The sequence below is a fragment of the Trypanosoma cruzi genome, genomic scaffold (genome assembly GCF_000209065.1).
Source record: "Trypanosoma cruzi strain CL Brener 1047053517061 genomic scaffold, whole genome shotgun sequence".
NCBI classification, from domain to species: Eukaryota; Euglenozoa; class Kinetoplastea; order Trypanosomatida; family Trypanosomatidae; genus Trypanosoma; species Trypanosoma cruzi.
In genome coordinates, this window is record NW_001849525.1 from 238,369 (window position 1) to 250,215 (window position 11,847).

Sequence of the window (11,847 nt, forward strand, 5' to 3'; positions counted from 1 at the left end):
AAACAAAAACAAAAACAAAAAAAAAAAAAAAAATAATAATTAGAAATTAGGCTTTGAGTTAACGAGGGAATTGAAACTCTTCCAAGATATATAAATAAATAAATACATACAAATACTTACGGGACACGACCACAATAGATGGGGGAAGAGGAATTACGAGTCAATGGCGAACTTCCCCGTGAAACTCAACGGATCAGTGAGCCGAAACGATTTGGCATGCTTGTGGCAGGTGCCTATGGCTGTCTCTGCGTGTCTCTCTCTTATGGGTTCAATATATTCAGTGGTGATCTGCAGAAGGCTTATGAACTTTCTCAGGCAGATATGTCAACAATAAGCACAGTGGGTATTGTCTTTGCCTACTTTGGCATACCATATGCTTTTGTTTACGACTACCTTGGTGTGACGCCCGTGTTTGTGATTGGACTCGTATTGATCACTGTGGGCTCGTTGCTCATGGCGCTGACATTCAATGGGACCGTTGCTGCCAGTGTGTTGCGGCTTTGCATATTCAACGGTATTTTTAACTTTGGCACGGGCGTTTATGACCTTGCATGCGTCGTAACGGTTCTCGGTTTATTTCCAACGAGAAAGGGCGTAGTTGTGGCTGTAATGAAGACATACATTGGGCTGGGATCCGCAATTATCGGGGCGATTCAGTTGGCCTATTTTGAGGGTAGTCCAACAAACTACTTCTTCTTTTTAATGGGTTTTGGTGGTGTTATTGGTGTCTTAGCTTTAATACTGATACGCCAGCCTCCCTATTTATTGACGGATTACGAGCGAAGCCGTTTGACAGACGCGGAGATCGAAAAACGCATCATGACGAAGGCCATATATTTAAAGCAGCAACCGCCATCCATGCGTTTTGCCATTGGATTTGTGATTGTCGTTTTTCTTATTTTGTTTCTTCCGTTACAGAGTGCGTTGATTGCGTACTTGAATTTGTCATGGGGGTATCGAAATGCGTTTGCCATTGTGACAATTGTCTCTCTGGGCATTTACCCCATTGTCGCCATGCCGTTCAATTTTCTGGACCGAAGCTGGAAAATTTGGCGCTCTTCTTCTTGCGACGCCGTGACTCCCGTTGAAGAACCAGTGTCAGATAACGATGGAACAGCAATTTTACCGACGTTGGAGATGGACTACGTTGCGCCGCAATATCAGACACGGTTCCTACAGAGTCTTTGCACGGTGAAGCTTTGGGCCATCTTTTGGTCGTTGTTCTGCACACTTGGTACAGAGTTTGTCGTACTAACCAACTCTCGTTTTATTTTTGCCGCCATGTCTGGGGAGGACGTCGACAATTCCCTTAATACTTTACTAACGGTGCTGAACGGGGTGGGAAGTGCGGCGGGTCGCTTATTAATGAGCGCCCTTGAGGTTTGGACGCAGAAAAGGAAGGCGGAAGATCGTATTCCCATTACGTTGTCACTTTTTCTACCAACCATTTCCGTCATCGTGATGGCAGTCCTTTTTCTCACAATCAGCAATAAGGATATTTTGCCGATTCCGTACGTTATTGGGGCACTGGGCAATGGATTTATTGCAGCGGTAACAATTCTCGTAATTAATACCATCTATGCGAAGGATCCTGGACTCCACTACAACTTCTGCTTCTTTGCCACCACGTGTTCCTCCGTGCTGCTTAACCGCCTTCTGTACGGCGAGTGGTACACGCGGGAGGCAAGAAGGCGGGGTGTTGATGTTTGTTTGGATCGTGCTTGTGTGCAGCTCCCGTTGCTTGTGATGCTTGGATTCAACGTGACGGCCTTCATATCCAACGCCTATGTGCACTGGGAGTACGTGAAATTTAATCGTCAGGTGTTGGATGAGCGGCGTCGCCTCTTTGAGGAGCAGCAAGAAGGCGGGGATTTGTGGGCCTGAGTGAATTATTTGTGAGGGATGACGTGGACTGTTTTTGTGAGGGGAGTGCACCGACTACAGAACACTCCTCTGATGACAACGGCTGCTTGAGGGTGGGTGCTGCGGCACACGATGCCGTTTTCCACGAGGATGAATGTGAAGAGAACGGCGTCGGTCGTGTTCACTCATCACAAGAGAGATGGGCGCTTGACACTGCCGTCTCTGCTGCTGCCATTGTTTTTTTTCTCTTGGCCTCGCGTGTGTGCGTGTGAGATCCGAGAGGAGAGAGTGGCGGCAGAGCCTTTTGTTTTGTTTTGTGTTTTTTAAAATAGATTTGATGGCCCGCGTTGCGGTGACACGTGCCCCCAGCCCTCATGGCGTTACGGCTGTGTCCCTGCAAGACGCGGCAGGCCCGGGTGCTGGCTGTTGCCGTCAGCCCTGCGCGAACAACAATGGCCCCGTGAGTGAAACGTTGCTGGCTCCTGGCTCCCCCGACAATACGGGGCAATTGACCCTGGCACCACGGCGAAGACAGCGGGCACCACCACCAGGGGAGCAGCAGAGGCGGCACCCAACACCAATGGAAGGAAAAGAAATCCACGTGGTGTGCTTGCCACACGTTATTTTCAAATCCCTTAATTTACGAGGCGCCTTGTGTGTATGTGTTCTTTTTTCTGTTTTCCTTTCTATTTTCTTTCCATGGTGTCAATTTATGCCCGTGTGTATTTGGTTAGAGCTGCCAGGAGAGTGCGAAGGTGTCACCACGTATGTATCTCATGGGTGTGTGAGCACGAAATGACACAGCAGGAGGGGTAGGAGCGCCTGACTTTGTTTTTCTCGTATCTACTTGGTTTCATTTCTTTTGACTCTCTACGGCGGCGGGGATACATACCATGTTTTTGATGTATAATGGAGGCCCGTGGAGAGGAATGTGCGAAGACGAGGGTGTTTATCTTGGTGATATTGTCTCTTGACGAACTTTCCCGCCTTTTTTTGTTTCTTAACTGAATTTTTTCTCCGATGACACCGTGCTGGAGTGCAGCGAGGGCAGTTATTTTTTTCTGTCCCGCCTCCCCCGCTGTTAGCCCTCACGCGGAGGGGAGTCCGGCGGTTGCGGGGCCCTTTTAAAAACAGCCACCTTTGGAGGCTTACACATATTTCTTAATGAATTTGTCTGTTTGCCGGTGCATGAGTGTGGGACAAATCTCCTCTGAGGCGTCGGGGATGCGGAGTGCACGGAATCCAAGCTGCATTCCTTTTTGCTTTTGGTTGCCGTGTCACATTTTTGGGAATGTTGTGCCGTGCCGTGCCTGGGTGCGCGTTTGTTTTTACTTCCATGCACATGGCGAGGAACCTGAGGCATCCCAACGACAGTACAGGCGCACATGCGTCTGCTTCCATGGCGGCATGTCCTTGTGCGTTAAGACGAAAGCGTGGCTTTTCAAATCTTTTGTTGCCGTTTAAATTTCTTCGCTTGCTTTTATCGCCACGGTATCATCACTTGTTTGTATGCTGCACGTTTGAAAGCGTGCTCTTTTATTTCTTTGTATTTGGGCTTGTGTGTTTTGTTCCTCCATCAATATTTCATAAAATGGATGTGTGTATGATGTGTAGTACTTGTCTGTTTCTTTGCGTCGGATTCATTAAATGTTAAATTGCTGCAGACGAAACCTGAAGGCATGTATATGTCGGTGTTTACGTGTGTATGTATGCATATATGTATTGGTATATTAGACGTGGAATAATATTACGGTTGTGTGCTGTGTGTTTAGGCGTGGACGCAGCATTCACGGGCGGAGAGTCAAAAGGACGCATGCAGCCAGTCGGAAAGGTAGTGAGGAGTGAAGCAACATATGCGTTTGGCATTTGTTTCTTGTTTTGTTGGAGGGAGCGTGAGGGTGGCGCGATAGAGAACTTTAGATCCCTTGTCCTCTTTTGTGTGGGCGCTTGATGACGTTTCTCACTCTGTCTACTGCCATTGCCTCTCCTCCTTTTTCTTTCGGAGTGTTTGCTTTACTTTTTACAAGAACGAACGGGGGAGGGGGCGAGCCCCACCAACTGTGCGGCACACCGTGGCCGGTCCTTTGTGCGTATGTATTTATATTTGTGTGTCGTTTTGAGGCGCCTTTTCTATTCTTTCACTTTTTTTGGGTTTGCGTGTTGACATGCGAAAGACGGTGGGTTTTAAGGGAGGGAAGCACACACGCGTGTCTATCCATATCTATATACCTATATATCTTAGACACAGATATAATAGGGGCCACTCTGTCTGCAACCATTATATCAATTGGAAGAGCACTCATCCAATCGGCTTGGCGTGAACCATGACCGGCGAACAATTTGTTGAAGTTCTCGCTACGGGGCCACAGAAGGCAATCTATGAGCCCCGTCGCTTTGCGATTTTGCTGCTTGGATCCTATGGCTGTATCTGCTCATCTCTGAGCTACGCCTTCAATCTCATTGCGCCGGAGATGCAGTCGCGTTACGACCTTACTGGGCGCGATATCTCGACCATCAGCACGGTGGGTTTGGTGGTTGGCTACTTTCTTATGCCATATGGCTTCATTTTTGATCACTTTGGTCCCAAACCGATTTTCATACTGAGCATGGTGCTGTTTCCTCTCGGGGCGCTGCTGTTTGCGCTGTCATTTCGCGGGACAATTGAGGGCTCTGTGGTGCGTCTAAGCGTTTTCAACGCCATTCTGACACTCGGATGCACGCTGTATGACGTAGTATACATGATGACGATCATGAGCCATTTCCCGATCAGCAAGGGCCCTGTCGTGGCCATTTTGAAGTCGTACATCGGACTGGGCTCCGCCATTGTGGGAAGCATCCAGCTGGCCTTTTTTGACGGGAGGCCGGACCACTACTTCTATTTTCTGATGGTGCTGTTTTTTGTGACTGGAGCTGCGGGTTTCTTCCTTGTGCCACTCCCGTCGTACCACCTGACTGGCTATGAGGAGAAACACCTTGGCATCGAGGAAAAGGAGAGACGACTGGCACGCAAATCCGTTTACCTCCGCCAGCAACCACCCACAATTCGCTTCGCGATCGGCATTGCGTTTGTTGTCCTGCTGGTTATATACTTGCCACTGCAGAGCGCACTGGTTGCGTATCTGGGGTGGGGGAGGACGCAGCGCATCATATTTGCGTCCATCTTGATTGCTGTCCTTGTGGCACTTCCGTTGATGGCATTGCCCGTTTCGTGCCTTGAGAGGAGGGAGACACAACGGGAGGAGGATGACTGCGGTGGGACGGAGAGACCGAGTGCGGGTGATGAGATGGCGAAAGAGCCTGCGGCGGCTGGTGGTCCTCCGAAGAAGGTGGAGACGGACGTCGACTACATTGCGCCGCAGTACCAGACGACCTTTCTCCAGAACCTGAAAACGCTGAAGTTGTGGGCTTTCCTCTGGAGCATCTTCTCCATGGGGGGCACTACGTTTGTGATCATCTACAACGCCAGCTTCATCTACGCCGCGCTTGCGGACGAAGAGGTGGACAACGCCATCAAAACGCTTCTCACAGTGCTGAACGGGGTGGGAAGTGCGGCGGGTCGGCTACTGATGAGCTACTTCGAGGTCTGGTCGCAGAAACGCAAGGCCGAGGACAGGGTTTCGATTATCGTTTCTATCTATTTAACGGATGTGTTCTTGATCCTGTCACCCGTTTTATTCCTCGTGGTGCCCAGGGCTGCACTGCCGCTGCCGTACGTATTGGCTGCCCTTGGCAATGGTTTTGGCTCAGCCGCCATTGTGTTGGTTACTCGGACTGTTTTTGCAAAGGACCCCGCCAAGCACTACAACTTTATTTTCCTTGCATCAGTGTGTTCTACAATCTTCCTGAACCGCCTTCTGTACGGCGAGTGGTACACGCGGGAGGCTGAGAAGCAAGGCGGCAGTGTTTGCCTTGGCCGGAATTGTGTGATGATGCCCCTGATATTTTTGATGGTTCTTAGCTTCACCGGAATACTTTCTGCTGCCTATTTTGACTGGGATTACCGCCGATTCAGTCGATTGGTGCTTGAGGAGCGGCGCCGTCTGAAGGAGAGGACAAAGGAAGAGGATGCCGGCAACCGAACAACGACGCCGGCCAACGACATGAAGGTGGCACGTCCATAATTTTTTTTGTATTGCCGCGCCGTTATTTTATTTATTTTTGATGATATGTTTGATTTATTTATATTTCATCGTATGCTGGTGGGTTGCGTGTGTGTTTTGGCTTTTTCATTGTTGATTCTTTTTTTCTTTTTTGGCGGGCGTCACTTTTTTCCGCGCGTGAGTCTCCGGGGACGCTGACGGAGCATTGCGGGGCGGTGTGCACGCGGACCGAGCGAAGGATGTGGTGATAATAAGGCAAATTATTTCATTCTGTTTTTGAGTGTTTTTCTTACTGTTTTTCCTTTACTTTTCTCCCTCGGTCCTTTTTGGTTGAATTGTGACTTTCATTTTCTTTTTTTCTTCCTTTCTGGGCGTACGTGTGTTTTGTTTGAGTGCGATTCTCATGAAGAAAAACACAAAATGAGATCCCGCGAAAGGGGCAAGAGGACCTCATGCAATCAAATTGACCAAAACGGAGGCCTCTCAGTGCACTCCTTTTTTCTCGTTTTATTTATTTATTTATTTATTTATTTTTTCCTGCTGGCCTCAATTTCAGTGCGTTGTTTTTTATATTTTCTGCCGAGAGGCTGTCAACGAAAAATAATTCCGCTGTCCTCCATTAGTTATTCTGTTTCTTGTCTCTTGTCCGGCTGCCTGCCATGCGCTTGCTTCACATTTGGGACGATGTTTGTGGGGATTTGTTGTCTCTCTTACCTCCGCTGTTTGTGCGAGGGAGGAGGCGAGCCTGGCCGGTGTGCCCCTCTCTTGTCACGCATGCGGAGCCCATGCCGGAGTGAGGCAGGGGACCATGAATTGTTTGCGAAGCATGACGGAAGACTGATGCAGGAGGAGCGAGAAGCCTTTTTTTTTCACGGACTAACGCTTTTTTTGGGGATTTGGGAAATGGGGTTTATAATGACTGTCCATGCAGGGCTCTTGCTAACATTTACCGCAACTGACATGCCTCACACTCCCTGCTGCGTCATTCTTTCTTGGTGTCTTCATGCTTGCTGTTTTTTAATTATTTGAATTCATTTCTTTTGGGAGGCGAAGGGTTTGTAGCGGTCGATTGGTCGAGGCGGAGACATAGACACATATTTATACGCATTTGTTCCGCGATCTTCTCTGCGACGCGGAAGAACATCTGGAAGAGGTGAGTGTGGATGCCGTGGATGCGCCCCGCGTTGGGCGGCTGGCCATGGAACCGCGGTGGCGCATAATTCAACCCCGGCGCCTCCTCGTGTTGGGCTGGGCATGCCTGCCAGCACCTGTGCAGCTATCCTCGTTGGCATTTATCTCCTTGCTGGATAGACGCGGAGCCGTTAATGAGCTGGACCAAGGCGGTGCCTCAGCCACTTGTATGGCTGGCCCAGCGTGCGGCTACCTTGTTATGCCATATGGCTTCATTTTTGATCACTTTGGTCCCCAACCGATTTTCATACTGAGCATGGTGCTGTTTCCTCTCGGGGCGCTGCTGTTTGCGCTGTCATTTCGCGGGACAATTGAGGGCTCTGTGGTGCGTCTAAGCGTTTTCAACGCCATTCTGACACTCGGATGCACGCTGTATGACGTAGTATACATGATGACGATCATGAGCCATTTCCCGATCAGCAAGGACCCTGTCGTGGCCATTTTGAAGTCGTACATCGGACTGGGCTCCGCCATTGTGGGAAGCATCCAGCTGGCCTTTTTTGACGGGAGGCCGGACCACTACTTCTATTTTCTGATGGTGCTGTTTTTTGTGGCTGGATCTGCGGGTTTCTTCCTTGTGCCACTCCCGTCGTACCACCTGACTGGCTATGAGGAGAAACACCTTGGCATCGAGGAAAAGGAGAGACGACTGGCACGCAAATCCGTTTACCTCCGCCAGCAACCACCCACAATTCGCTTCGCGATCGGCATTGCGTTTGTTGTCCTGCTGGTTATATACTTGCCACTGCAGAGCGCACTGGTTGCGTATCTGGGGTGGGGGAGGACGCAGCGCATCATATTTGCGTCCATCTTGATTGCTGTCCTTGTGGCACTTCCGTTGATGGCATTGCCCGTTTCGTGCCTTGAGAGGAGGGAGACACAACGGGAGGAGGATGACTGCGGTGGGACGGAGAGACCGAGTGCGGGTGATGAGGTGGCGAACGAGCGTGCGGCGGCTGGTGGTCCCCCGAAGAAGGTGGAGACGGACGTCGACTACATTGCGCCGCAGTACCAGACGACCTTTCTCCAGAACCTGAAAACGCTGAAGTTGTGGGCTTTTCTCTGTAGCTTTTTCTGTATTGCGGGCTCTGGGTTTGTGATCATCTACAATGCCAGCTTTCTCTACGCCGCGCTTGCTGACGAAGAGGTGGACAACGCCATCAAAACGCTTCTCACGGTGCTGAACGGGGTGGGAAGTGCGGCGGGTCGGCTACTGATGAGCTACTTCGAGGTCTGGTCGCAGAAACGCAAGGCCGAGGACAGGGTTTCGATTGTCGTTTCTGTCTATTTGGCTGATGTGTTCGTGATCCTGTCGCTGGTTTTATTCCTCGTGGTGCCCAGGGCTGCACTGCCGCTGCCGTACTTATTGTGTGCCATTGGCAACGGTTTCAGTGCAGCCTCCCTTGTGTTGGTTTCTCGGACTGTTTTTGCAAAGGACCCCGCCAAGCACTACAATTTTATTTTCCTTGCGTTAGTGAGTTCTACAGTCTTCCTGAACCGCCTTCTGTACGGCGAGTGGTACACGCGGGAGGCAAGAAGGCGAGGTGTTGATGTTTGCCTGGATTGTGCTTGTGTGCAGCTCCCGTTGCTTGTGATGCTTGGATTCAACGTGACGGCCTTCATATCCAACGCCTATGTGCACTGGGAGTACGTGAAATTTAATCGTCAGGTGTTGGATGAGCGGCGTCGCCTCTTTGAGGAGCAGCAAGAAGGCGGGGGTTTGTGGGCCTGAGTGAATTATTTGTGAGGGATGACGTGGACGGTTTTTGTGAAGGGAGTGCACCGACTACGGAATACTCCTCTGATGACAACGGCTGCTTGAGGGTGGGTGCTGCGGCACACGATGCCGTTTTCCACGAGGATGAATGTAAAGAGAACGGCGTCGGTCGTGTTCACTCATCACAAGAGAGATGGGCGTTTGACACTGCCGCCTCTGCTGCTGCCATTGTTTTTTTTCTCTTGGCCTCGCGTGTGTGCGTGTGAGATCCGAGAGGAGAGAGTAGCGGCAGAGCCTTTTGTTTTGTTTTGTGTTTTTTAAAATAGATTTGATGGCCCGCGTTGCGGTGACACGTGCCCCCAGCCCTCATGGCGTTACGGCTGTGTCCCTGCAAGACGCGGCAGGCCCGGGTGCTGGCTGTTGCCGTCAGCCCTGCGCGAACAACAATGGCCCCGTGAGTGAAACGTTGCTGGCTCCTGGCTCCCCCGACAATACGGGGCAATTGACCCTGGCACCACGGCGAAGACAGCGGGCACCACCACCAGGGGAGCAGCAGAGGCGGCACCCAACACCAATGGAAGGAAAAGAAATCCACGTGGTGTGCTTGCCACTCGTTATTTTCAAATCCCTTAATTTACGAGGCGCCTTGTGTGTATGTGTTCTTTTTTCTGTTTTCCTTTCTATTTTCTTTCCATGGTGTCAATTTATGCCCGTGTGTATTTGGTTAGAGCTGCCAGGAGAGTGCGAAGGTGTCACCACGTATGTATCTCATGGGTGCGTGAGCACGAAATGACACAGCAGGAGGGGTAGGAGCGCCTGACTTTGTTTTTCTCGTATCTACTTGGTTTCATTTCTTTTGACTCTCTACGGTGGCGGGGATACATACCATGTTTTTGATGTATGATGGGGGCCCGTGGAGAGGAACGTGCGAAGACGAGGGTGTTTATCTTGGTGATATTGTGTTTTGACGAACTTTCCCGCCTTTTTTTGTTTCTTAACTGAATTTTTCCCCCGATGACACCGTGCTGGAGTGCAGCGAGGGCAGTTTTTTTCTGTCCCGCCTCCCCCGCTGTTAGCCCTCACGCGGAGGGGAGTCCGGCGGTTGCGGGGCCCTTTTGAAGACAGCCACCTTTGGAGGCTTACACATATTTCTTAATGAATTTGTCTGTTTGCCGGTGCATGAGTGTGGGACAAATCTCCTCTGAGGCGTCGGGGATGCGGAGTACACGGAATCCAAGCTGCATTCCTTTTTGCTTTTGGTTGCCGTGTCACATTTTTGGGAATGTTGTGCCGTGCCGTGCCTGGGTGCGCGTTTGTTTTTACTTCCATGCACATGGCGAGGAACCTGAGGCATCCCAACGACAGTACAGGCGCACATGCGTCTGCTTCCATGGCGGTATGTCCTTGTGCGTTAAGACGAAAGCGTGGCTTTTCAAAGCTTTTGTTGCCGTCTAAATTTCTCCGCTTGTTTTTATTGCCACGGTATCATCACTTGTTTATATGCTGCACGTCTGAAAGCGTGCTCTTTTATTTCTTTTTATTTGGGCTTGTGTGTTTTGTTCCTCCATCAATATTTCATAAAATGGATGTGTGTATGATGTGTAGTACTTGTCTGTTTCTTTGCGTCGGATTCATTAAATGTTGAATTGCTGCAGACGAAACCTGAAGGCATGTATATGTCGATGTTTACGTGTGTATGTATGCATATATGTATTGGTATATTAGACGTGGAATAATATTACGGTTGTGTGTTGTGTGTTTAGGCGTGGACGCAGCATTCACGGGCGGAGAGTCAAAAGGACGCATGCAGCCAGTCGGAAAGGTAGTGAGGAGTGAAGCAACATATGCGTTTGGCATTTGTTTCTTGTTTTGTTGGAGGGAGCGTGAGGGTGGCGCGATAGGGAACTTTAGATCTGTTGTCCTCTTTTGTGTGGGCGCTTGATGACGTTTCTCACTCTGTCTACTGCCATTGCCTCTCCTCCTTTTTCTTTCGGAGTGTTCTTTACTTTTTACAAGAACGGACGGGGGAGGGGGCGAGCCCCACCAACTGTGCGGCACACCGTGGCCGGTCCTTTGTGCGTAGGTATTTATATTTGTGTGTCGTTTTGAGGCGCCTTTTCTATTCTTTCACTTTTTTTGGGTTTGCGTGTTGACATGCGAAAGACGGTGGGTTTTAAGGGAGGGAAGCACACACGCGTGTCTATCCATATCTATATACCTATATATCTTAGACACAGATATAATAGGGGCCACTCTGTCTGCAACCATTATATCAATTGGAAGAGCACTCATCCAATCGGCTTGGCGTGAACCATGACCGGCGAACAATTTGTTGAAGTTCTCGCTACGGGGCCACAGAAGGCAATCTATGAGCCCCGTCGCTTTGCGATTTTGCTGCTTGGATCCTATGGCTGTATCTGCTCATCTCTGAGCTACGCCTTCAATCTCATTGCGCCGGAGATGCAGTCGCGTTACGACCTTACTGGGCGCGATATCTCGACCATCAGCACGGTGGGTTTGGTGGTTGGCTACTTTCTTATGCCATATGGCTTCATTTTTGATCACTTTGGTCCCAAACCGATTTTCATACTGAGCATGGTGCTGTTTCCTCTCGGGGCGCTGCTGTTTGCGCTGTCATTTCGCGGGACAATTGAGGGCTCTGTGGTGCGTCTAAGCGTTTTCAACGCCATTCTGACACTCGGATGCACGCTGTATGACGTAGTATACATGATGACGATCATGAGCCATTTCCCGATCAGCAAGGGCCCTGTCGTGGCCATTTTGAAGTCGTACATCGGACTGGGCTCCGCCATTGTGGGAAGCATCCAGCTGGCCTTTTTTGACGGGAGGCCGGACCACTACTTCTATTTTCTGATGGTGCTGTTTTTTGTGACTGGAGCTGCGGGTTTCTTCCTTGTGCCACTCCCGTCGTACCACCTGACTGGCTATGAGGAGAAACACCTGGCATCGAGAAAA

At 50.1% G+C, this 11,847-nt stretch overlaps 4 protein-coding genes across 4 annotated transcripts, besides 13 other annotated features; all 4 read left to right on the forward strand.

The window, feature by feature from the left end:
• Positions 1–33: part of a microsatellite that runs on past the window's edge.
• Positions 1–2,286: part of a sequence feature (areas merged during assembly that could not be assigned to a particular haplotype. This can correspond to areas where the two haplotypes were merged or to regions with more than two copies in the genome that were merged during assembly.) that runs on past the window's edge.
• On the forward strand, positions 139–1,884 carry Tc00.1047053508799.260 (hypothetical protein, conserved; the record flags this gene model as incomplete). Its single annotated transcript, XM_814720.1, has 1 exon — positions 139–1,884. One exon carries the CDS (start codon positions 139–141, stop codon positions 1,882–1,884), a length of 1,746 nt encoding a protein of 581 aa, XP_819813.1.
• Positions 2,287–3,221: a sequence feature (areas not merged during assembly with more than two copies in the genome that could not be assigned to a particular haplotype).
• Positions 3,222–3,939: a sequence feature (heterozygous, Esmeraldo-like haplotype).
• Positions 3,543–3,594: a microsatellite.
• Positions 3,940–4,201: a sequence feature (areas merged during assembly that could not be assigned to a particular haplotype. This can correspond to areas where the two haplotypes were merged or to regions with more than two copies in the genome that were merged during assembly.).
• Tc00.1047053508799.270 (hypothetical protein, conserved) lies at positions 4,188–5,984 on the forward strand (the record flags this gene model as incomplete). The annotated part of the gene is made up of 1 exon (XM_814721.1): positions 4,188–5,984. The coding sequence occupies one exon, from the start codon at positions 4,188–4,190 to the stop codon at positions 5,982–5,984; it is 1,797 nt and encodes a 598-aa protein (XP_819814.1).
• Positions 4,202–4,982: a sequence feature (heterozygous, non-Esmeraldo-like haplotype).
• Positions 4,983–5,687: a sequence feature (areas merged during assembly that could not be assigned to a particular haplotype. This can correspond to areas where the two haplotypes were merged or to regions with more than two copies in the genome that were merged during assembly.).
• Positions 5,688–6,751: a sequence feature (areas merged during assembly that could not be assigned to a particular haplotype. This can correspond to areas where the two haplotypes were merged or to regions with more than two copies in the genome that were merged during assembly.).
• Positions 6,470–6,496: a microsatellite.
• Positions 6,752–8,246: a sequence feature (areas not merged during assembly with more than two copies in the genome that could not be assigned to a particular haplotype).
• Positions 7,162–8,886, forward strand: Tc00.1047053508799.280 (hypothetical protein, conserved; the record flags this gene model as incomplete). Its single annotated transcript, XM_814722.1, has 1 exon — positions 7,162–8,886. One exon carries the CDS (start codon positions 7,162–7,164, stop codon positions 8,884–8,886), a length of 1,725 nt encoding a protein of 574 aa, XP_819815.1.
• Positions 8,247–11,847: a sequence feature (heterozygous, non-Esmeraldo-like haplotype).
• Positions 10,542–10,593: a microsatellite.
• Positions 11,185–11,847, forward strand: Tc00.1047053508799.290 (hypothetical protein, conserved; the record flags this gene model as incomplete). Its single annotated transcript, XM_814724.1, has 1 exon — positions 11,185–11,847. A coding segment is annotated over one exon (663 nt), but the record flags the coding sequence as incomplete, so codon positions are not given.